General features: G+C 42.2%; 2 protein-coding genes across 2 annotated transcripts; both read left to right on the top strand.

Annotated features, from left to right (window-relative positions):
* Window positions 1-953: 953 nt before the first annotated feature.
* On the top strand, window positions 954-17,082 carry IRS4 (insulin receptor substrate 4). Its single transcript, XM_043896308.1, has 2 exons — window positions 954-4,722; window positions 14,584-17,082. The coding sequence occupies exons 1-2, from the start codon at window positions 954-956 to the stop codon at window positions 14,586-14,588; spliced, it is 3,774 nt and encodes a 1,257-aa protein (XP_043752243.1). The 3' UTR covers window positions 14,589-17,082.
* A 5,786-nt stretch (window positions 17,083-22,868) lies between these two features.
* On the top strand, window positions 22,869-23,704 carry LOC122689783 (translationally-controlled tumor protein-like). Its single transcript, XM_043896514.1, has one exon. It carries the CDS (start codon window positions 22,978-22,980, stop codon window positions 23,479-23,481), a length of 504 nt encoding a protein of 167 aa, XP_043752449.1. The 5' UTR covers window positions 22,869-22,977; the 3' UTR covers window positions 23,482-23,704.
* The last annotated feature ends 1,203 nt before the right edge of the window (window positions 23,705-24,907 follow it).

Raw genomic sequence — 24,907 nt, 5'->3', positions numbered from 1 at the left:
TCACGGCTCGCCGGGCGCGGTGGGAACTAGTGGACCAGACTGTGACAGCAAGAGAATTTATGTGAAGGACGGGAAGAAGAGAGGGCGCCCGACTGGGTCCCGGGGTCACCGTGGCTCGGGGATTTGCACGAATTTATCACTACCATTAACAGCTATTTGCAGAGGGTTGTTTACCGCCGAACGCGCGACAACCAGACGGCGGAGCCCACTTCGCGCCCCAAGCCACGCCTCCTTGCCCCTCAGCACCCCTCCTGCCCCCCAAACTAATTAATTCGAGGCGGTCTGCCTGCCAGACCCTCCCATTGGCTCCCATCCCAGCCAATGAGAATCTGGCAACAGTTTCACCTGGCTTCTGCTTCCCAAATAAACAAACAAGCAGTCCCGGGACCCTGCGAGCTCTCCTCCCCGGCGCCGCCCGAGAGCGTTGCGCTCCGCCCCCTCTCGCCCCCTCCAGCCAATCGAGCCCGGCCGTGGTGTCCCCGCCCGGCCGCCCTCTCCTCCGCCCCTCTCGAACTTCTCCCGATACTCCCCCCACCCCCAGTCCGCGCCTCCGTGGAGTCCCCGTTAGGACCAGCGTGGCCAGGGGCCCCGCCTCCTCCCGTGGGTCCTCCCGAGACCCACAGGCCGGGAGATTCTCCCAGAGGGTCTAGGAGGGGTTGGAGGCGGCTCCACCTCTCGGGCCGGCCACCCCCTCCCTCGCACACCTCTGCGGGCGGCGGCTCGCGCCCCTCTGCTGCGCTTGTAGCAGGAGCCGCAGCGGCAGCCGCGTGAGGCAGCGGTCACGTGTTGTTTTGCCCGCCGCCGCGCGCTTAGAGTGGAGTGGGCGGGGGCGCGGGCCTAGGCGGAGGGGGGGGCTGGGGCGGGCGGAGGGGGTAGACGGCCTCTTCCCCCATCCCTCCCCTCCCCGAGCCCCCCCCTCCCTTTCGCTCACCTTAAAACCCTCGTGCATCACCATGGCTAGTTGCTCCTTCGCTCGCGACCAAGCGACAAGGAGACTGCGAGCTGCAGCGGCGGCAACAGCGGCGGCTCTAGCTGCGGCGGCGACCACCCCGTTTCTTTCCTCGAGAACCCCCACCGCACTCATTGGGACCGGGTCGTCTTGTCCGGGAGCCATGTGGCTCTCCACGGCCACTGGCTCCCGGTCAGACTCGGAGTCCGACGAGGAGGACCTCCCCGTCGGGGACGAAGTCTGCAAACGCGGCTACCTGCGGAAGCAGAAGCATGGGCACTGGCGCTACTTCGTGCTCAAACTCGACACCGCCGACGCCCCAGCTCGGCTGGAATACTACGAAAATGCCAGGAAGTTCCGGCACAGTGTCCGCGCCGCGGCGGCTGCAGCGGCGGCGGCCGCCTCCGGCGCCACTGTCCCCGCACTCATTGCACCGCGGCGCGTGATCACCCTGTACCAGTGCTTCTCGGTGAGCCAGCGAGCCGACGCAAGGTACCCACACCTCATCGCTCTTTTCACCCAAAACGAGTATTTCGCGATGGTGGCCGAGAATGAGTCGGAGCAAGAAAGCTGGTACTTGCTGCTCAGCCGCCTCATCCTTGAGAGTAAGCGGCGCCGCTGCGGCACGCTCGGCGCGCAGCCGGAGGGAGAGCCCGCCGCGCTAGCGGCTGCAGCGGCGGCGGAGCCACCCTTCTACAAAGATGTGTGGCAGGTAATAGTCAAGCCCAGGGGGCTGGGGCATCGAAAAGAGCTGAGCGGCGTGTTCCGGCTCTGTCTTACCGACGAGGAGGTTCTGTTCGTGAGGTTAAATACCGAAGTGGCCAGCGTGGTCGTCCAGCTCCTGAGCATCCGTCGCTGTGGGCACTCGGAGCAGTATTTCTTCTTGGAAGTCGGTAGGTCCACCGTCATTGGTCCGGGGGAGCTCTGGATGCAAGTGGATGACTGTGTGGTGGCCCAAAACATGCACGAGCTGTTTTTGGAGAAGATGCGAGCCTTGTGTGCGGACGAGTACAGAGCCCGCTGCCGCAGCTACAGCATCAGCATCAGCGGCCACCTGTTAACCCTGCTGTCCACTAGGAGGCACCTGGACATGCTGCCGCTCGAGCCCGGTGGCTGGCTCCGAAGGTCCCGCTTTGAGCAGTTTTGCCACCTTTGGGCCATCGGTGACGACGGGGAAGACGAGATGCTCCTCTCCAGGCGCTACATAACACCCAATGAGCCTGTGCCCCCCTCCAGACAAGGAAGACTACACCTGCCCAGAGGGCGCAGATCCAGGAGAGCGACTTCAGTGCCAGCCAGCTTTTTCCGCCGCGCCGCACCCAGCCCTGTGCGCATCCAGTGCCCTACAGAAGCCCTCCACGACCGAGATCCCGTGTCTCCTGAAGCCTCTGGTTCTGGCTCTGGCAACTCGGGGGAAGAAGGCGGTCCTCAGGGCAAAGAGGATCAGGAAGAAAACGAAGGTGACTATATGCCCATGAACAACTGGGGCTCGGGAAATGGCCGGGGCTCAGGAAGTGGACAGGGTTCAAGTGGGCAAGGCTCCAGTAGCCAAAGCTCCGGGGGAAGTCAGTGCTCAGGCAGGGGGCATGGCTCCGGAGGTGGTCAGGGTTCAAGTGGCAGCCATGGCTCAAGTGGCAGAGGCTCTGGGGAGCAGAGTGCAGGAGGAAACCAGTGCTCGGGAGACGGCCAGGGCACCGCTGGGCATGGCTCAGGCAGTGGCCAGGGAGCTGGAGGTGGGCACGGCTCAGGCCGTGGCCAGGGGCCCGGAGATGGCCACGGCTCAGGCGGTGGCAAGAACTCGGGAGGGGGCAAAGGCTCGGGGAGTGGGAAGGGCCCCGAAGGCAATGGTGATCGTGGGAAATCTCTGAAGAAAAGATCCTACTTTGGCAAATTAACTCAAAGCAAGCAACAGCAAATGCCGCCACCTCCGCCACCTCCACCCCCACCCCCACCAGGTGCAGCAACTGGTGGCAAAGGGAAGTCTGGGGGAAGGTTCCGACTTTATTTTTGTGCAGACAGAGGGGCCACAAAAGAACGTAAAGAAGCCAAAGAAGTGAAAGACACGGAGCCCCCAGAAGGTGCAGCTCGGGGGCCCCACAGAGCCAGAGCTTTTGATGAAGACGAGGATGATCCCTATGTGCCAATGAGGCCAGGCGTGGCTGCTCCTCTCGCAAGCTCCAGTGACTACATGCCCATGGCTCCTCAAAATGTCTCTGTGTCCAAAAAGCGGCACTCTCGATCACCTTTCGAAGATTCGAGAGGGTACATGATGATGTTTCCCAGAGTGAGCCCACCACCTGTGCCAAGTCCTCCAAAAGCACCTGATCCTGCTAAAGAGGATGACTCAAAGGACAATGACAGTGATAGTGACTACATGTTCATGGCTCCTGGAGCTGGCGCCATTCCCAAAAACCCCAGAAATCCTCAGGGAGGCGCTTCCTCCAAAAGTTGGAGCTCCTACTTCTCTCTGCCAAATCCTTTTCGGAGCTCCCCATTGGGACAGAGTGACCACAGTGAATATGTACCGATGTTACCTGGAAAATTCCTAGGAAAGGGCCTAGAGAAGGAAGTCTCATCTAACAGAGGCCCCAAAGATACAGCTTCAAAGCCTTCAGCTGAAGGGTCGTTCTCAAAGCCTAGAGATGGGGGATCACCTTCCAAGCGTTCAGGTGATGGGCCCCCCAAGAACAAGGCTAAGAGACCTAATAGACTTCCTTTTATGACCAAAGGAAACAAAGTCAAGCCAAAACCACAAAAGCCCACACAGGAGCAGAGAGAAGCCGACAGCCCTGGGGGCTACGTCAACATTGACTTCCCTAAGAGAGGTTATAATATGCCAGATCCATGTCTTCAAAGACTTCCAGGTGTGTGGGGCATAATTGCCGACCCCAGACAGTTTGCCTTTTCCAATTATGTGAATGTTGAGTTCGGAGTGCCGTTTCCAAATCCAGCAGACAACCTCTCAGATCTCTTCAGAGCTATCCCAGGTGCCAATCCCTTCTTTCTGGAAGGTGCTACAGGGAGCACTGCTAATAGGGAAGAAGGTGACTACATCGAAGTGATTTTCAACCCAGCGATGACACCAGCTGTGCCTTTTGCTGACAGTGCCATTCGCTACGATGCCGAAACCGGTCGCATCTACGTGGTCGACCCATTTTGTGAGTGCTGTATGAACATTTCTCTCTCCCCCAGCCGCTGCTGCGAACGACCACCTGTAGCGAGGCTGCTGCTGCGAGAAGAGCTCGAGCGAAGGCGCCCACAAAGCCGTTCGCAAAGTTTCTTTGCAGCCGCCAGAGCCGCCATCTCGGCTTTCCCGACCGACAGCCTCGAGAGAGACCTATCCGCCTCCTTCGCCGCGGCCGCGGCCGCCGTGCCAACCTTAGCCGTGGGCCGGGCTTTAGCCGCCGCCTCCGCTTTGGTCGCAGCTCCCGGCATCGGCGCAGCAGCCGCCGGCCTCGAGGCCGCCGCTGGATTTGACTCCGCCTCCGTCCGCTGGTTCCTACCTGTTGCCAATGCTGCTGGTGCCGCGGTCAGGGGGGCCCAAGACGTTGCGGGTGGCTCGAACCGCAGAGCCCCAAACCCATCAGCAGACCTGGCCGGAGGTGAGAACCGAGCCGGTGGGGCTGCCGCTGCAGCCGCCGCTCCGCCTCCATCACCTGGCCGCGGCCGGGTGCCCAGACCCCCAGAGCGAGAAGATTCTGACGACGACGACACGTACGTGAGAATGGACTTTGCAAGACGTGACAACGGGAAGTTCGACTCTCCCCAAAGAGGTTGGTGATTTTTTAATTCATTTCCCTGAAGTTAGTGGCGATTCCTTAATAAATCGATGCACTCCCCCTGTTTACAGTTTTAGGAATATATTTCATTCACTGGTGCTTATTTAGAATGGAAAGTAGAATTCTGTTTTAATCATTCATTCATGTGAATCATTATTATATTAAAACTGAAGTTTTAATATAGTAAGTTTCTTACCTGGAAAGCACTGATTATCGATTAAACATTGGTTCTACTTTTTAGAAGTAGTTCAAACTTAAGGATGTGTAACATGATGCTTTCAGATAGACTTTCTTAACGCTTATGATTTATGCAAACAGGACGTCGTCGTCCGTGGAATCCCATTAACTCATTTTCAAATCAACATGTAAAAGCTGCTTTTCTGCAAATGACCACATTTAATTGCAGGACATTTAATAAGAGCACTGGATATTAAGCAGTAATAATCAACTGTTAACCTTTGCGAGTTGATGACCTTCTCCTCTGAAAATTATTTTTTAAAGAAGCAGTCATGGTTATGTTGGTTTGCTGAGATTTACCAAGAAGGTTGAATCTCAATTGTTAGTGTGAATGTCTGGAGGGAACCAAAGGTAAATAATACAGAACAACAGGTGATTGAAAGAAGACGGTGTTTGACTCTGGAATGTGTTTTGGTGTTAATTTGTTTTGTTTTTACACAGGATAAATTGCTGGAAATCTTGAGAGTTCCTTTTCTATGTCACTAATAGTGACAGGCAAGTCATCTGCTGGGCCACATTTTCTTCATGTAATTCCCCCCCACCCCGCCCCCGCCAAAGAGGGTATGGTAATACGATAATGGGTATGACTATTTGTTTGAAAGGTTTAAAAACCATTTAAAACATCTAATTGGTGCATCTTCTGGGCAATTCAGTAAAGCAGGATAGTAAGCCTGGGGGCAGACCTGACCTCAGGGGCAGCTTACCCTGGAAGAGGGAAAGTTTTTTTTTAAAGGGTTACTTTTCCAAAGGAAGAAACAAGAAAGAATAGGATCTGTCAGACTTGGAAATAAGACTTCAAGTAAATCTGTTGTATACATCGTGCAGTGTTGTTACAGTGTCCCTGGAGACATTCTTGAGAAACAGTTTTGGGAGATGTCTCCATAGTCTCCACTGCCTCCCCTCTTTACTGATATGTGTTTCTTTTCCAGGGAAGAGAAGGGATGGACCCCAGCAGTTTTCATTCCAGTAGTCAGTTTAGTGAAGATTCTTGCTTTGCTTGCTTTGTGGAATGCTTTTGTGATTGGATCTCTGCCCACTGTGCTTGATCAGGCAGAACAAGTCAGGGACTGATCACAACAGTCACCTAACAAGCTCCCTATTTAGTGCAGGTGTAGCCCTCCTCCCCTCTTTCCCCCTGCTTTAGAAAACTTGCCTTACAAAAACTCATGTTTGTAGCATGGACACATTAAGGAGTGACCATTAAAACGACAAAAGGATGCTTTGGCATGCCAAAGGGTTCAATTCAGGTCTCCTTTAAATTGTGAGGACCCCCCCGACCCACACATGTGGGCACTCACACACGATGATCAGTACTAACAGAACCATGCGTTTAAAATATACAACACTGTTTCCAAGCATTTAATTCATACCAAGCTTTTCAAGAACAGATCTATTTTATTCCGTAAAGCACACCTGGAAACTGGTCTTAAGCCATTGTTTGAGCCTAACTGATACTGATGTGGGTGTTCCATAGCAATCTATGTCCCTGTGGTGTTGTGGAAAGGACAAGTTTTCGTAGAGGTTTGCCTATATTTTCCACTACTCTTTGTTTCAGCAAAGATGAAAGTTAGTGAAAATTTCTTGTTCCTTAAATAAACCCTGTCTTCCCAAATATTATCTAGATCATGAAATAATTAGCATAGGTTACTGATTTATGAATAACTTCAGATAACTTTGTAGCTATTCTGGAGGCTAATGTTCTGTAAATGTGTTGTTCCTTGAGGAAATTCCTAACTTTATCGAGCAAGGAGGCTGTATCTCACAGGGAGGTAAGTGCTTAGGTTAAAACAAGAGAGGGAATGTGAAAGGACTTTGGGCCTTTAAAGCACTTTGCAAATATAACATATTTTAATTTTGTCATTGGATTAACAAACATTGACATTTCAACAATTTCAACAGGTGATTTAGTTTCTTGCAAAAATGATTGGTCCTGAGACTGATTAAGGCACATTATTTACTGAGATATATAAAAGCAAGGATATATAGAAAGAAACTGAAGGAAATTACTTTTGCTACCACCTTAATGCAAATTGATACAGTGGAATGTTGTCTGTGAAGGGTTAAGAGCAAGCTGGCTGATTCTGATCATTTTGTGACTATAAAGAATAGTTTTCACCCATTTCTGATCTTGCTTCCGCCTTCCTAACATTAAAAAAAAAAAGATCACTTTAGAAAATAACAAATATGCTTTGACAAAGGAACAAAAGCACAGTCTTCATTAGGAGTTAGGTATCTCTCAGGGTAATTTTAATTTTTGCAAATGCTTAGAAGAGTGCTTGGCACATAGTAAGTGTTACACGTGAATTATTATGCAACTAATGCAACTACTGTCGTTGTTACTGTTGGTATTATTATTACATTTAGAAAAAACACAAAGCTAAAGTTTTGTGTCCCCAAATCCCACTTTTTAGTCAGTCGTATTTTCACTTAAAATGGTTTACATGCTTCTTCAGAATTGGCATCTTTACAGTTGGGATCTGTTTGTAACTTAAGTGAGATGAAGGGAGCCCATAAGGCAGTGAGACAGCTTTGTTCATATAACACAAAATTAATATGTAATCTCATTTACCCACAATTCATACTGCATATAAGTAAGTACTTCAAAGCCATTTGTTTAAGACAGTTGGAACCACCCATAAATATAAACTGGACTTGAGTTTTTAATAAATGAACTAATTTAAGAAGTGTGAAGTCCTCAGATTTTAAACACATGGGTTATAAGTATTAGCATTTATAAGGAGAATGCAGTTTTTTTATATGTTTATTCTGGCTCTTGATTTACGAATACATTTTTACTTCTTTTACTGTTGTATCTGATGTAGAATTCATAGTTTGAAGTTAGTTAAGGTTAAAAATAATTCACTGATTTTCCATTCCAGAGATGAGAAGGTAAAAGCAACTCTCGGAGGGGTGAGAGAATTGGCCAAATTAGTAATGTTATAATAGCACTTGGTATTAAAAAGCAAAAAAAACAAGCTGTATTAATTACCTTTTGAAATTTTAGTCCCTGTTATTAACACGAAGGAGGTATAAGCTCCTTTTCAGTGTACTACCGCCAAATCCTCTTGCTATAAATTATAGGTGCTGAGAGCAAATTTTTTGTTTATTGGACTTATTTGTTATACATTACTAGAGTTAAATCTCTGCATAGCAGAGATTTCTCAATCACCATTGTTGGGTCACTTATTTTAGACAACATTCATCCCCACCAAAAAAAAAAAAAAAAACACTGGATGGTTATTTGGAGTAGAGGTATTTGATCTATAACAATTAAAGAGGATTTCATTCTATTAAAGTTATCTAAAGGTATTGGCAATCATTATTTATGTGGATTCATTCTATTTTTGAGTAATCCATCCCAGGTGATTTTGGAATTTTGGCTACTCACTAGCAAAGTATCTCTTTAAACAAGGACTAGGACTTGAATATCACACATGCATCAGTACTCAAACAAGATCTCTTACTTTCTTTTCCTTCCCCTAATTAACAAACATGAACTATAAGGCTTCAGAGTCATTAACAGGAAACTATTTGGGGAACAAACTCTTCGAGTGACCCCCAAGTTTTCATGTTGAAATAGGTGAGGATAACCAGTGTAGAGAGAAATCAGGCATCTTGTGTGTGATTTAAAAGGGATCATTGTTAAATTGTCAACTTGTTGATGGAGGAAATACTTTACAGTTGCCTACTGCATTATAATTTGCAAAGCATATTTACATTCATTATTTTACTGGGGGATAGCAGGTACTGGAGCTGAAGTTGGTGTTAAGAACTTTCCCATGGTCAAAGAGGTAAGTGGCAGAGCAGAAAATCAAATCCATACATTTGATTTCAAGTCCAGTGCTCCACCCAGCATACCACACTGCCCTTTCATCAGATGTTCAATCTGCTATTTTCCTATTGATGAAGATTATGATATAGGCAAGGTTGGGGAAATTTCCAAGTCTTCTTGAATTTGATAGTATACAATTTGCTTATAAGTAATTCATTCGGAGTGTTATAATTTTGAGCCATCCACCAGAGATTGGGTCATTTTCATTACATTGAACTGTTTATAGCTTTGGAATAAAAGAATATAACTTGTACTGGAATTGAAGGGTTTAAATCTGGTTGCAGGAGGAGTTTGCTCATCTTTACCTCCCAAACACAAATACTCTATTTGGATTTCACAGAAACACTGAAAGGAATGAAAGGGGTGTATTCAATAAACTTCTGTTAATGATCCTTTCCTTAAGTAAAGTCACCTGTGTGTGGTTTTTCCAAATACTCCATTGACATTTGCCAGTTATTACCAAAAGTCTTTCAACTCCTTTTTGTCTATATGTATAAAATCTGATATTCTAGTCGGCACCATCATGGTGCAAACAAAAAACAGAATAAGATGAGACAGGTGGGAAAAAAAAGCATTGTAGTAAGAGATGCTCTTCATTTGTTTAAAATGCAAATTTGCCCTTGGCAGTCAGGGAAGAACATTTTAGAAACCTCGAAAATCGAATCCTTTCCTAGGGACATAAAAATCTTTGTTTAAAAATAAATTCATTTTGCTTAGCACCATTTTAAAAAATGTTTTATGACTATGTAAAAATAGCTCAGACATTTTATTGGCAGTATTGGAAAATAACTTTTGTAAAATGCTTAATTAAAGCCTGCAGTATGTTTTGTCTAAGAGGTGCTGCCAGGCTCGAAGATGGTGAAAATCATTTACTGGAAAACACTGCATGGTTCTGAGTGAGAAGTGAGAGATGAAAAAGGCTACATTTTATAATAATGAAATGAATACAGCACACTCAGTTTTTACCACAACTATCAGTTGCTAATTTTAAGGCTACTGATAAAATTGCCAAGACAATAGGTTCACCATATAACATCAAACTGCATTCTCTAGCAATTCTGCATTGGTTATTGGTTGTTCAGCAACAGGTCTTAGATTTTCATCTTCTTTTTCAGATGTTAGGCTGCACACTTGAGAAATAGAGGTTTTTAAAGATTTTTCTTTTTAATGTAGACCTATATCCTAGTTCAGATTTGCATTCTTTTAGAGGGTACCTTACTATTTCTGACTAATTTCTTTTAGAATTAATGAAAATATGTACTGAAATATTTAGTGAAATGAGAAAGTTATTGCACTTTTCCTCTGACTTCCTGACACCCCCTTTCTTATGGGTTGTTTTCTGTTAGTCTTACCCTCCCTAATTTCAGGAAAACATGCCTTTCCTGGCCTCTCTCTGGCAGTAAAGGTGAGCCCACTCTGGGAGTTCCACAAGGGAAGGGAGGCCCTCAGAGGGAAGACTTCTTTCCTGAGAAGTTGCTGCTCCTAGTTCACAGCCTGCCTGTGCTCCACTCACAGGAAGAGCATTGCTTGCCTGTCCTGGTCTCACTTTTTGGCACAGAGGCAGCTGGGCTGGTGTTTAAAGCAGTTTTCATGGTTGGATTGACCACACTATGTTTGATGCTAGCCAGGTCTTCTGGATTTACTGAATATCCAATTCCCCATAAACTGTAGTCACTTTAGCTAGTTTTCACAATTTATATCATTTGCCTCTCTATGATTACTAATTTACTACTTGTAGACTTGAAACTTAGAGAATATCAATGAAGACTGACTCTAAATTCACCTTGAAAATGACTCACACCTGCACCCATGGTGCCCTTGAAAGTTTGACCAATATATATGGTTTTAAACTCCTGCTGCTGCTTTTTACTTTTTCTTTTTTGGCCACAGCACGTGGCTTGTGGGATCTTAATTCCCTTACCAGCGATCGAACTCGTGCCCATGGCAATGAAAGCATGAAATTTTAACTACTGAACCACCAGGGAATTCCCACTCCTGCTTTTTCGTAAGTTACGCCTCCGTCCTCACCCTCAGACCTCCCCAACCCCACCCCTCACTACTGCCACCCTGGCCCTGTTATTACAGCTGCTTGAATTTAGGGGACCCTATTCTTATTACTATGGCTTGAAGAGATCTTTTCCTGGAGTCTCATATTAAAACTTCGAACATGTCTCCTCACAGAAATGATGTTGTACATGACTGTTGGGTGCAGTCAAAATCGTTCCCCTCTCAGTTCGGGATCTGCTTGTGTGGACGAACCTACGAACCTGTCCACTATTTATTTATAATATTGTTTTCATAGGATAATTTATTTTGAGTTTCAACTAAACAATGAGCCCTGGAATATGTCTCTTGTAAATCAGAGACTGCCTATATGAGAATTCCAGTAACTTGCATTCCTTAAGTCTTCAGTAACTAGGCAGCAGCATGAAGTGGCCTGAGTGTGTGTTGGGAGGTAGTGGAGAAGCTGACCTGTGATGAAAGTCCTGTAGCTGATCCCCAAATAGTTTGTATCCAGATAATCAAGACCTGAATGAACATGCATAAGTGGTCCAGGGCTTGCTTTCAAACGGCAGGTGTGAAGCAATTGAACTGACCTTTGAAGAGATGGAGGTTTACAAGCATCATTCATTTTCCTTAACAGATTCTTTTGAGTTTTCCATCACAAAACCGTTGCCAGTATAGGGAGAAGCATATTTGAGCTTCTAATCAATGAAGGAGACAATAGTCTGTTATGATTGGTGTTGTAAAGACTAGCGGCAGTTATTGCTAGTTTTCACCCTTGAGGGATAGCACTTCATTTAAGCTCTTTAGAGTCATCTTCCTATGTATTTACAGGGCATAGAAAGATGTGATGATCTGTTTCTTATTGGTGGAAAAAAATCTACATATAAGCCAGAGGCAATGCTAAACTAAGTAATGTAACTGTATTATTACACACTCATCTTTGGATTAAATGCTTCCATTTCCTCCTCATTTAGTTTGTTCCATCTTCAGTGCTTCACTTGTTGCCCCCGCTTGTTGGTGATCACCAGTTGACCATGGGGCTGGATAGCATGTTGTCTAATAAAATTTTCAACAGAACTTGAATTGTTTCTTTAGTTCTAGGAAGATTGGAGGTAAGATAACAGGCCATGGGATTGGGGAGAGTGGAAAAAGAATGAGAGACTAACTGGATATATTATCATTTGGGCTTCTCTGGGAAGGGGAACCACTGCTCTGTTGGACTTTAGGCAGTAATACAGGCATGTTTGAGATTCACATGAAGAGACCTGGAATGCCCTGGAGGAACTGCCTACTTTGTTCACCCTATACATTTGCGGGAGTATTGATGTCATGTGTGTTTTATCAGTATATTAAAGATTAATGGTCAGGTTTATATAATTATAAAAACTGAGATAGAAACATTTGCTGCATTTGTTTTTGAGAAGAAAATGATGTCTGTCAGATTTGGGGGGCCACAAGTAGGAGAATGTTTTGACCCATCAGAGTCCATTGAGGTTTTATCCCTTCTGGAGAAGGGGTGGAATTAACTTGTCATTAAAAAGACCTTTGCTTAATCAGAAAGTTAGAATACGTGATACAGTAATTATTTATAACCCATCAGTCTCAAGTGGAAGTAATACATCAAAATCATATCACGTTATTAAAAGCACCGCCATTTACCTTCCTGGTGGTGAAATGATATCAAAATGAACAGGAAACAGAACTCAGATATGACTGTCAGCCCTTTGATTCATTTTCCAGACTGTTTCTGATGGAGTGTTAATCCCAAATTGCTTTCCTTTGCCAGCCATCAAGCTTCTGGTTTATTTCTTATGGTGTTCTTTGAAATGTTCTTGGGGAATGTAAACTCATTTTAATATTGGCCTAAGTAAAACAGGATTATACAGGTAAATCTGTGGCTCAAGTTCCCATAATACATTTCAAAAGCAAATTATTTTTGGATTATCTTGTTTTCGATAGCAGTATTTCTTTCTACTGGCATGGCTAATCAAGAGTTGACGAATATATTTTGTAAAGTAAACTTGAAATCACACCATTATTTGCTAGGTTTTAGTATGTTATCAAGCATTCACTCAATGCTGGTGTGTAGGTGTCATGGGAAAACAATTGAAATACAAATCAAATTTTTATTAGAACCCCTGTCACTTTTAAAAAAGTAAAGGAAGAAAGCTCTAATAGGAACAAATGCCCCTAATTTCAGGCTTAGTGTAATGTTGTTGGGGTAGTCAGATGGAGCTTAATTTGTATGTTTCTAGGAAAACACTTGTGAAATACAGGGAGTAGTAAGAAATCTCCTTTAAGGCATATTCAGTATACTATGTATGAACGTTTTTATATTAAAACAAAGCAAACCAAATTAGGTGCAGTACCTTTCTAACCTTAAACTTCTGTTAAAAACCTCTGGCTGACAGTAGTTTCAAAATTCTGTAATGCTAGTACAGTCTAATTTTGCAGCAGATAACTGAGCATGGACCATCATGGTTAACCTCTACTGATCACACCTTTCATCCTATGTAAGCTTGATAAATACACAGAGTCTAAAATTTCCTAAGCCAACTGTTGACAGGAAAACAATATCTTTCCTAATCTATGGTGTTAATTAAAAATTTATTTCATGTGCCCTGTAGAGTAAATCATGACGAATTGCCGTAAGTAGGTGAGAGGGGAGTGGAGAGCTTTGATGCTTCATGGAGATGCAAGTGGTTACATTTTGAAAACCTCTGATGAAAGAGTGAATAGTTAACATGTATCAGTTCAGGTCAGTTGCTCAGTCAGGTCAGGCTCTTTGTGACCCCTGTTTTAATACAAGATCTTGTACTTGCAGCCTACTTTGGGGAATGCTTTCCATGGATTCTTTTAGGTCAGCTATAATGAAATGGAGTATTTGGTTCTTTGATGTGACTTGGTCTTAACACTCACATCCCATAATCAATTTGCTGACCATTTATCCCCATCCCTTCTGCAATCCAGCACCTTCTTCAGTATACCAGACACCCTTCCTCTGCCCCACTCCCAATTATGTACCCTCTTAATAAGCAAAAGGACAAGAGAGTAATACCAGAACTTTTTTTTTTTTTAAGACAGATGGAGATTTCATTCAAATCTCCTTTGCAGGTATGACCTTACTCTTTTAGATGAAATCCTCGTGGCTCAGACAGTAAGAAAATCTTCTTGCAGTGCAGAAGACCTGGGTTCAATCCCTGGGCCGGGAAGAACCCCTGGAGAAGGGAATGGCAACCCACTCCAGTGTTCTTGCCTGGAGAATTTCATGGACAGGGGAGCCTGGTTGGCTATAGTCTATGGGGTCACAGAGTCAGACACGACTGAGTGACTAACACCTTAGTGATTGAATCTGGAGACTAGCACCAACGCTGTGCTTGAATCGTTTGACTCATGCCACATAATTTGGTGAAGCATAGTCAAGCATGTGAGAGAAGAAAAAGCTGCTCTTTGTCCACCCAACGCCAGGCTGACTTGCTGGCCTCACTGGGAGAAAGTAGAGCAGTGCATGCACATTGACAAAGCTGCTATCCACTGGAAAATTCAGAGTGGAGCCTGGGGGCAAAAGGAGTAACTGCCCTTAGGTCTTTGTGGGGCTTGTGCTGGTGTTTGTCATAGGCATCCAGCCTAGTACGTATGTCCTTGCCAAGGAAGTGTCCTCAATATGGTTCTCAAAACTACTAGTTCAATTTTGTTTTAGAACAGGGTGGGGGTAAAAACGCTTCACAGTTTAATCCTGAAAGTAACACTTATTCTGTCATCTTTTATTTTTTTCCTAGAGTGATTACATTGCCACAAACAATTTAGAAGAAACGTGATGCTTATGGAATTTCATCTTTGTCTACTCCAGATCTGCCTAAAAGAGAATTCACAGGCTTCTGAATAGAAAGCAACCTGAATTTCTAAAAGCCTACAAGTGGATGCTGGCAGTTGAATAATCTTAACACAGATCATTGTTAGTGCTGCCTTATAGATCCGGTGATTTTGAATTAAGAAATTCACTCTACTTTGCTTTTATTTTCTGATTTCCCTCCTCAATCTGTCATTTTGAAAGGAAACAAATGTATAAAAGTGAATATCTCACAACTTGCTCCTTCTTAAGAACATTACTGACCTATGTATAAATGTGGCCAATATCAATTTTACTAATGTATAAAACTTAGATTTAGTTTTGAAGTTGAAAACCCTTGAAATAAGAGGAGATAAAGAAGGTTATGTTCCTGAGAAGGTAGGTATGATCTGGAATCTTTCTGAGTAGTATATATACAAAACTTTTCTTGATCAAAGACTTAAACTTCAACTGGACTGATATCTGGATGGGACATTTCTAATATTTTAAATGCAGGACCAAAGGGCAGATTATCTCAGTTTTGTTCATGAACAGAACTGCAACTTTCTGTCCACATTCACTGTTAACTGATATCTTGACTGAACTTTGCCAATGTTATAAAGACAGAACTGGAGAACAGAGGATCTGTTTCTTCATATACAATACTGTGATGTTCTGCTTGCAAATCAATTGAACATTTCCAAAACCATTTTTTTTTTTAATTTTAAAACCTACATTTTCCCCCTAAATGAAGCAAAGTTCTTCAGAAAGTCTCTTCACGAAGACCCTCTCTGCCACTCTGGGCCTCCCCCTTTCACCCTCCATTCTCCCCCTCTTTCTGGCTCTTTCCTTGACACACTTTCCCTCCTATGCCCAGGGCTCCTATAAAGAGATCAGTTTCCCATATTCAAGGAATTAGTGTGTACAAATCAATCAGTATTCTGACTGAAATTTAAGCCAAAAGGAACCTCTTATAAGGTTTTGTTTCCCTTTGGGCAACAAGACTATATAAGATGAACAGAATTTAAAAAATGAATCAGAGCAAGCTCCCCCTTCCTATTTTTGCTTGTCTCTGATGGAAACTGAATTAAGATTTTAGGAACCTGGACCTTTGAGAACATGACACTAACAGGTGGTGATCACAGAGGAAAGGTACAAAGGTCTTGAAGCTTGCTTAGAGCTTTGTTACGTGGTGGCACACAAATCACAACTTGTTGTACCATCACTGGCAAACCTCATCACCGATGGGTGTGAGTGTCTGTAATAGCTGTGTGAGTGCTAACGTGTGTGCACACATTTGTGTACCTGTGTACATGTGATTGTAGATGTACCTGTTGTGCGTAACTCTGTTTTAAAAAAAAATTGCTTCGCATTTGATGTGCAACTTTGAAGTAGTGTAACATTTACCTGAAGTTTTCTGCCACTCGGTTCTGATGCCTTTGAACGTGTACTTCTATCTTCAAGCAGGCTTCTAGTACATGTGTTGCTACACTAACTTTTCTGAAGAACCGAGTTGACTTCTATTATTTTTCCTTGCCTATCAACCAAGGGGATGGGGTGGGGGTTCTCCTATTGTTTGTGCCCTTGTGAATGGGGCTGAGGAGAGGATGTGGCGCAGTACCAATCACTGCTCCAGTTACTGGTCACTGCTAGGGCATCAGTCTCACCAGTTCCTTCAGACTCTTCGCTTTTCCCCAACCTAGTCAAAGAAATGCAGTGTGGCTTTTGTTTATTATGGTAACAATGCAGTCTTTAGGCAGCCTTTCTCAAGCCTTCTCTCACCATTTTGTTTTCACGTTAAGTCATAATCGTTCAGAATTGTGGAAAGAAAAGATTATTTGGGGGGAAAATGCTCTCTTGCTTTATTTACATGTTAGGTTCAGAGGCTGCCAACAGACAGGGTATAGCACAGACGTAACACTTGCTGAATAAATGAAGGGAAGCCCTCATACACAACAGTACACATAGTAACAGGTACAAATAGTCACAGGTACAGCATAACAAATATGCAATCTTTTGACACAACTTCTTAGTTTACAGACACAACTAATTTATTCAGTATTGTGCTGGAGGAATCTTTTTAGAGTCAGTGTACCAACATATCACTTACTTTTCAGCTACGAGTTTATGCTGCTGTTAAGAAAAACCAATGATGGAACGATTTTTTGTGACCTCTCTACTTCATTTGGTATCAGACATAGTTAACTTAGTCAGTAAAAACTAAAATGTTCCAGTTCCAACAGTTCATTACATTTGCTCTTTCTGCTTTCACAGATCTGCTTTGAGTTGCTCTGGCTTTGTCTTCCTTTGTAAATACTCTTGTATTCTTTTTTTCTTTGTAAACATCTCATTTGCAGTTTTGGGAGACAACCTTGCAACTCTGTATAGTGTTTATATATATATCTGACTTGCCTTTCCATAGAGCTACTCGCAATAAATGTGTTCATGAATGTTATTTGTGTGGAGATTCGTTTTTTTAATGAATACTGTTATCTCTACTTGCTGTTTAGTTGCTCAGTCGTGTGCAACTCTTTTGCGACCCCATAGACCAGAGCCTGCCAGGCTCCTCTCTCCATGGGATTTCCCAGGCAAGAATATGGGAATGGGTTGCCATTTCCTTCTCCAGGGGAGCTACCTGACCCAGGGATTGAACCCTCATCTCCTGTGTCTCCTGCATTGCAGGTGGATTCCTTACCACTGCTCCACCTGGGAAGCCCGTTGCTCCCACTACTTCATTTTAAATATATTTTTTCTGCCCCATTAAGAATTGACTGCATTTTTCAGAATAAAGCAGTTGGGATAACTAAGAGTTTGGGTTAACGTTACTATGCCTCAAAACTGGAGGGTTTTTAATAGTTAATACCTCAAGTCTTCATTCTCCAAATGTGGAGGTAATGTCACATGGCACGTGGGATCTTAGTTGCCTGACCCAAGATTGAACTTGTGCCTCCTGCAGTGGAAGCACAGACTGCCAGGGAAGTCCCCAGTGTAGAACTTGAATTTTCATGTCAATTCTGGTAATGTATGAATCCTAAGGAGAAGAGACAGGTCAATAAGGTTAAGGTAATCAGTTACAGTTTTTTTTCATCTTCTCTTGTTACTTACTCATGCCCTTTAAATGACTCCCTTTTCATTTACTTATTTTTAACCACTGGGAAGACGAATATGAATACAAGGAAAATACACAAATGAACAGGCAGAAAACATTTCTGCATCGATGAATGAATTGAATGTCGAGAATATATTAGCACACTTACTGTCAGCCTAATCAGAAGCCAAAGGTTTAAAGGAACACTGGAAAAAATGATTACCTCCTTGATTCCTTTTTACCAAATCACCCTTGCCACAGAGAAGGACACTGTAATAAGACTTTGGAACCCATGCTTGCTCAAGGATCAGTGCGGGAAAGGGGAGGGGGTTGGTGGAGTCAGATGGACTACAGGGTAGGAAGCAGTTCCCACATCATGTGCATAATCGACAAGCTACATGGCTTGTGTTTGTGGACAATCAAGTTCAATGTACAGCTTGACTTGATGTACCTAAGAAGTTGTGTGTAAAAGAATATCACCTTGGGAATGCGTAGTTAGACTGCCTTTATCATTAGAAACTGTCCACAACAGATTATCTTAAAAACATGTAATTAAAATGTGTATCTATGTATGCATGTGTACTAAGTCGCTTCAGTCGTGTCCAACTCTGTGCGACCCTATGGATTGTAGCCCACCAGGCTCCTCTGTCCACAGGATTCTCCAGGAAAGAATACTGGAGTGGGTTGCCATTTCCTTCTCCAGGGAATCTTCCCAACCCAGGGATGTGAACCCATGTCTCTCAAGTCTCCTGCATTGGCAGGCAAGTTCTTAACCACTGGGAAGCTGTTTGTGGGTATGCATGCATGCTAAGTCACTTCAGTCAAGTCTGACTTTCTGAGACCCTATGGACTAGTCTACCAGGGTCCTCTGTCCATGGGATTCTCCAAGCAAGAATACTGGAGTGGATTGCCATTTCCTACTTCAGGGGATCTTCCCGACCCAGGGATCAAACCTGTGTCTCTTACGTCTCCTGCATTGGCAGGCAGGTTCTTGACCACTATTGCCACCTGAGAAGCCCGTATGTGTGTATATGTATGTGTATATATACACATCTACATAGATATATATGAACTCTAATCCTCTCTTCAAGGGAGGCAATCTGTATTTACCATGGCATAGCCCAGAGATATATGTTTTTTCATCCCAAACAGCCCCTCAGAAACAGGCACATCTGTGCTTTTTAGTCTATATAATCATTGTATACTCATTTGGTGATTCACATTTTCATGGAACTTGGATTCCTGGAACAGTAGGCATAGTCAGTGTGACTGCTTTGACAATCAGCAGAACTTGACAGCTGGAAAGATTTACATTGAAGAGTATGTGAACAGAACTTCAGCGTCTCCACGCCCTTAATCACGTAGAGCAGCCACATGCTCACTATAGAATGTGAAGAGGTACTGTTTCTTTAAAGCATAAAACCTATTCAGAAGACTTGTCAGGTAAAACACGCCTAAGTACGCGCACTAGTTAAGCACCTCCAGTGACTGCTTAGAAAAATATTACTAGGTGCTAATTGACCCCAAAGGGCATCTTGGAAATGCACCAAAATGCTTTTTTAAATATTTTGAACTCAAAGGCAGAACCTGGAAAATGTGAGTATGGCTATATGGGTAAACCAAATGATGGCCCCTAATTTATAAAATATGCAAAAGAAATTATGCAGAATTAATGCACAGAATGAGGCTAAGCTGTATTCTGTTTTAGAAAAACCAATACATTTTTCCTCTAGGACATGCATTTTAATGGTTGCTAGTTTTCAGGCAGCTACCTTAAGTCCCAGTTTGCTGCTTAAGTGTACTTCAGAGATAAGAAATGCAACTGAGCTGTACAAAACGAGACAAATTTCCCTCCTGTCTCTTGTGAATGATAAATGCCAAAGCAATTAGGAACCACTGTTGCATGCTACATTGAAATTTGTCAGTAACATCAGTGCTGTGCTATATAAATGGGGAAAACTTATTTAGAATAAAGTTTTGAGCATTTAGGAGGAGACAACTGATTTAACTTAATAGTAAACATTGGGTCCATCTAACTGAAACAGAAACAACACCCTCCTTGACATTTCTTGTTTTTCTTTCTTTCTTTGTTTTTCTTTTTTTAATAGAGGTGTAATTGACATAGAACACCATGTTTCAGGTATACAGTGTAATTATTCAACATTGGCATACACTATTACCACAATAAGTATAGTTACCATCTGTTGCCATACAAAGTTACAAATGTTTTTCTTGCCATGAGAACTTTTAAGGTTTATTCTCTTAGCAACTTTCAAATCAGAACTACAGTACTGATTATAGTCATCTGTAATGCTGTACATCCTCATGATTTATTTTATAACTGGAAACTTGTACCTATTGATCCCCTTCACTTATTTCACCCATCCTCCATTCCCTGTCCCCCAATAACCACCTTTTTGTTTTCTATATCTATGGATTTTGTTTTCTTTGTTCATTTGTTTTGCTTTTCAGATTCTACATATAAGTGAGACCACATGGTGCTTTCTCTGTGACTTATTTCACTTGGCATAATACCCTCAAGGTTCATCCATGTTGTTGTAAATGGCAAGATTTTATTCTTTTTGTGACTGAGTACTATTCTATTTTACATATATACCACAACTTCTTTATTCATCCATTGATGGATACTTAGATTGTTTTCACATCTTGACTATTTGGTAAATAATGTTGTAATGAACATAAGGGTGCATACATCTTTTCAAATTAGTATGAATTTATTGGGTAAATACTCAGAAGTGGAATTGTTGGATTTTATGGTAGTTTTATCTTTAAGTTTTCTGAGGAAATTCCATACATTTTTCCATAGTGGCTACACCAATTTATATTTCTACCAACAATGACCTAAGGTTCTCTTTTCTCCACACCCTCACCAGCACTTGTTATTTCTTGCCTTTCAGATGATAGTCATTTTGGCAAGTGTAAGGTAATATATAATTTTTTTTTGGATCTGCATTGACCTGATGATTAGTAATGTTGAGCATCTTTTAATGTACCCATTGACTGTTTGTCTTTTTTGGGGGGAAATGTCTATTCATATCCTCTGTGCATTTTTTAAATCAGATTGTTTTGGGTTGTTCTTTCTTTCGTTGGTTTTTGTTTTGTTTGCTATTGAGTTGTGCAGTTTTTTATATTTTGGATATTAATCCCTTATTGAATATATGATTTTCAAATATATTCTTCCATTCAGTAGGTTGCCTTTTCATTTTGTTAATGATTTGAGTTTTTAATCTCAGAATATGCATTATAAGGTGTTCTGTTTCACTGGCAGTTATCTGAAATATTATTTCAGTAACAAGATGAGCAAGAAAACATTGAAATGGGAAGTAAATTCTTAAGTGTGTACAGAAAAATGTGATGCCCACAGTTCATTCTATATTTCCATATTTGTAACTCCCAAGAAGTTTTTTTTAACATTTTTGTGCTTTCTACAACATTTCAGGGAATTGAATGCATGTTTGCTATTTAAAATATATCTATGCTTAAACTTTTCTTATTGTTTTAACTTTCTCAGTAGCATTTTGGGAACCACCTTTCCAACCTTGCCTTTTTATTATGTTTTTTTCCTCTTTATATGAAGATTATGCTCATTCTGGGATGACAGGAGGTATTGGTGATGGTGCTTAGTACTGAGAATTATAGCTAAATATCTCACATTACACAGTAGATATATTTCATATAAGATATAGAAACTGCAAAAACCTTTTTTTTGCAAGACTACCATGTCTTTTGTGGAAGCACAACAATGATAATAGGTCAACATTCTACTTGTCAAGGGTTTCAGTTTGGTTACTTTACGTCTTAGAAAACTATAGTTGACTCTTGCTTTGTTTGTATAGAGTTGATATTCTGGAAATAGGTTTAGAACTACAGGAGATCTTAGACATGCCAGAGACCAGGCCCTACCACCTTTCCAAATAATTATCTTTTCATCCACTTTTTTCCCTTGGAGAAGTTATTTTAACCATCTTTCCTAGCTATTAAAGTCCTGATAAGAGGTCTAGTAGAATAGGATATAAGGATTGGGATTGGTAAGATTTCTTCTTAGTCTAGAGTTCTATGACACATGGTACATGAAAAAATTGATAGTTTGCTATGTAGGATTTGAAAGGAGGATTTTCACTTCTCCTTCCCTGTTTTCATACTCCTTACCCCCACTAAGAAATGTGTTTGTTACACCAATGGTGCTTACAATATTTCACTTTGTGTAATCAGAGCCTAAAACCAATTTTGTCCTACTTTTCCCACTTATGATAAAGTAAAACTCTGTATTACTAGAGTTAATGAGAATAATATCTGAAACTCCAATTGTTAAGTCACAGCTGAGACAAAAGATTAGGCTATCCTAATACAAATATTCATAAGAGGTAACAGATGACCCTACACTTAAAGCCCTATGTGCCATATAGTAAACAAAATCCTCTACAAAGATTTAGGCCTGCTGTTGTAATGAATATTTGCCCTGTGCTGGCACCAAGTAATTGTAAATAATAAGATATTAAGACTTCTACTTCTGGCCAAGGTGGACCTTATTTAATCTCCCACCTGAACAACCAAAGAAAGAACCTCAGAATATGAAACAAGGAGTTTCAAGACACTACATATCAAGTAATAAAGAACAGTGATCCCTAAGAGGAGAGAAACAAACTTGATAAGACCTACATCTGCCCTGTCTTATTGCCTTTAGAACAATTTCAGGCCATGGAGCTGGGTCATGGATAATCTAAGCCAATTCCTTGAATTAAAGATATGGATCTCTAACTCCAAAGAGGCCAATGTGGCTATGATTCATGGGATAGACAAGACAAAAGACAAAGATCCAAATTATTAAAATCAGATATAAAGGGGAGGCATTACTACTAATGTTACAGAGATAAAAATGACTATAAAAGAAGGTGTTTTTCACTCAGTCATGTCTGACTCTTTGCAACCCCATGGATGATGGCCTGCCAGACTCCTCTCTCTATGGAATTTTCCAGGCAAGGATACTGGAATGGGTTGCCATTTTCTTCTCCAGGTGATCTTCCTGACCCAGGGATCGAACCCAGGTCTCTTGAACTGCAGGCAGATGTTTTACCATCTGAGCTACTAGGGAAGCCCATCTATAAAAGACTACTATGAGAGCTTTTCTGCCCGCTCAGCCCTCCCCCGGAGCGCCGCTCCCGCCGCACTGCGCTCGCTCTGAGCTCCGGGCTCCTGCTAAGCCAGAGCCGCTGTCGCCTCCCTCCATTCGCCATCATGATCATCTACCGGGACCTCATTAGCCATGAGGAGATGTTCTCCGACATCTACAAGATCCGGGAGGTTGCGGACGGGCTGTGTCTGGAGGTGGAGGGGAAGATGGTCAGTAGGACAGAGGGTAACATCGATGACTCGCTCATTGGTGGAAATGCCTCTGCTGAAGGCCCCGAGGGCGAAGGTACCGACAGCCCATTAATCACTGGTGTCGATATTGTCATGAACCATCACTTGCAGGAAACCAGCTTCACAAAAGAAGCCTACAAGAAGTACATCAAAAATTACATGAAGTCAATCAAAGGGAGACCAGAAAGAGTAAAACCTTTTATGACAGGGACTGCAGAACAAATCAAGCACATCCTTGCTAATTTCAAAAACTATCAGTTCTTTATCGGTGAAAACATGAATCCAGATGGCATGGTTGTTCTGCTGGACTACCGTGAGGATGGTGTAACCCCATATATGATTTTCTTTAAGGATGGTTTAGAGATGGAAAAATGTTAACAAAGTTGGCAGTTACTTTGGATCAATCACCTGTTGTCATAACTGGCTGGCCACTGCTTTTCATCCACACAACACCAGGACTTAGACAGATGGGACTGATGTCATCTTGAGCTCTTCATTTGTTTTGAACGTTGATTTATTTGGAGCAGGGGCATTGTTTTTGAGAGAAGTGTCATGTAGGTTGTCTAAAAATAAAACGCATTTAAACAAACAAACAAAAAAAGAATACTATGAGCAATTGTATGTGAACAAATTAGATACATTAATTGGAACAAACATACTTCTAGAACACAAACCACCAAAACTGACAATAATGAAAAAACTGAATAGATATAACAAGTAAAAAGATAGAACAATGAATTGAAAAACTTCCCACATATAAAACCCTAGAATAAGATAATTGGTGAATTCTACCAAATACATAAAGAAGAATTAATACCAAGCATTCACAAAATTTCCCCCCCAAAATTGAAGAGGCAAAACTTTTCAACTCATTCCATGAGGCTAAAGCTTCATAGATACCAAAACAAGAGACATATGATGAAAAAACTACAGAGCAATATTCTTTATGAATATAGACAAAAAAAACCTCAAAAAAAGAACAATAAAAGCCACTATCAAATCCAATTAAGCAACATATAAAAAGCACAGGACCAGATAGCTTCACTGGTGATGTCTACTAAACTTTTAAGGAAGAATTAAAAAACCTTGGTCAAACCCCTCCAAAAAAATTGAAGAGGAAGGTACACTTCCTATATCATTCCATGAAGTCAGTAATATGCTGAGAAGGCATTGTAAGAAAACTACAGATTCACATTCTTATGAATATTGGTACAAAAATATCCTCAACAAAACACTAGCAAAACAAATTCAAAAGCATCTTAAAAGAATTATACACCATAATCAAGTGGGATTTCTACTGGAATGTAAAGTCAGTTTGACATATTAAAATTCATCAATGTGATACACATAATTAATAGAAGGAAGGAAAAAACCCACATGATTATCTCAGTTGATGCATAGAAATCATTTGATAATATTCAACAACCATTCATGGTAAAAACACTCACCAACTAGGAACAGAAGGGAAGTTTCTCAACCTGGCACAGGGTATCTATGAAAAACCCCAGCTAACATCACACTTAATGGTGAAAGACTGAAACTTTTCCCATTAGATTAGGTACAACAAGAAGATGTCCCTTTCCATTCATCTCTATTTAATATTGTACTAGAGTGTCTAGCCTGATCAATCAGTAAAAGAAAATAAATAAAAGACATAAACGTTGGAAAAGAAGAAGTAAAATCACTTCTGTTTTGATGATATGACCTTATATATAGAAAATTCTAAGAAATCCACTAAAAGTTATTCAAGCTGTATGTGCTAAGTTGCTTTAGTCATGTCCGACCGACTCTTTTCGACCCCATG

This window comes from Cervus elaphus, chromosome X (genome assembly GCF_910594005.1).
Source record: "Cervus elaphus chromosome X, mCerEla1.1, whole genome shotgun sequence".
Lineage (NCBI taxonomy): Eukaryota > Metazoa > Chordata > Mammalia > Artiodactyla > Cervidae > Cervus > Cervus elaphus.
This window is presented reverse-complemented; position numbering and strand designations above follow the sequence as displayed.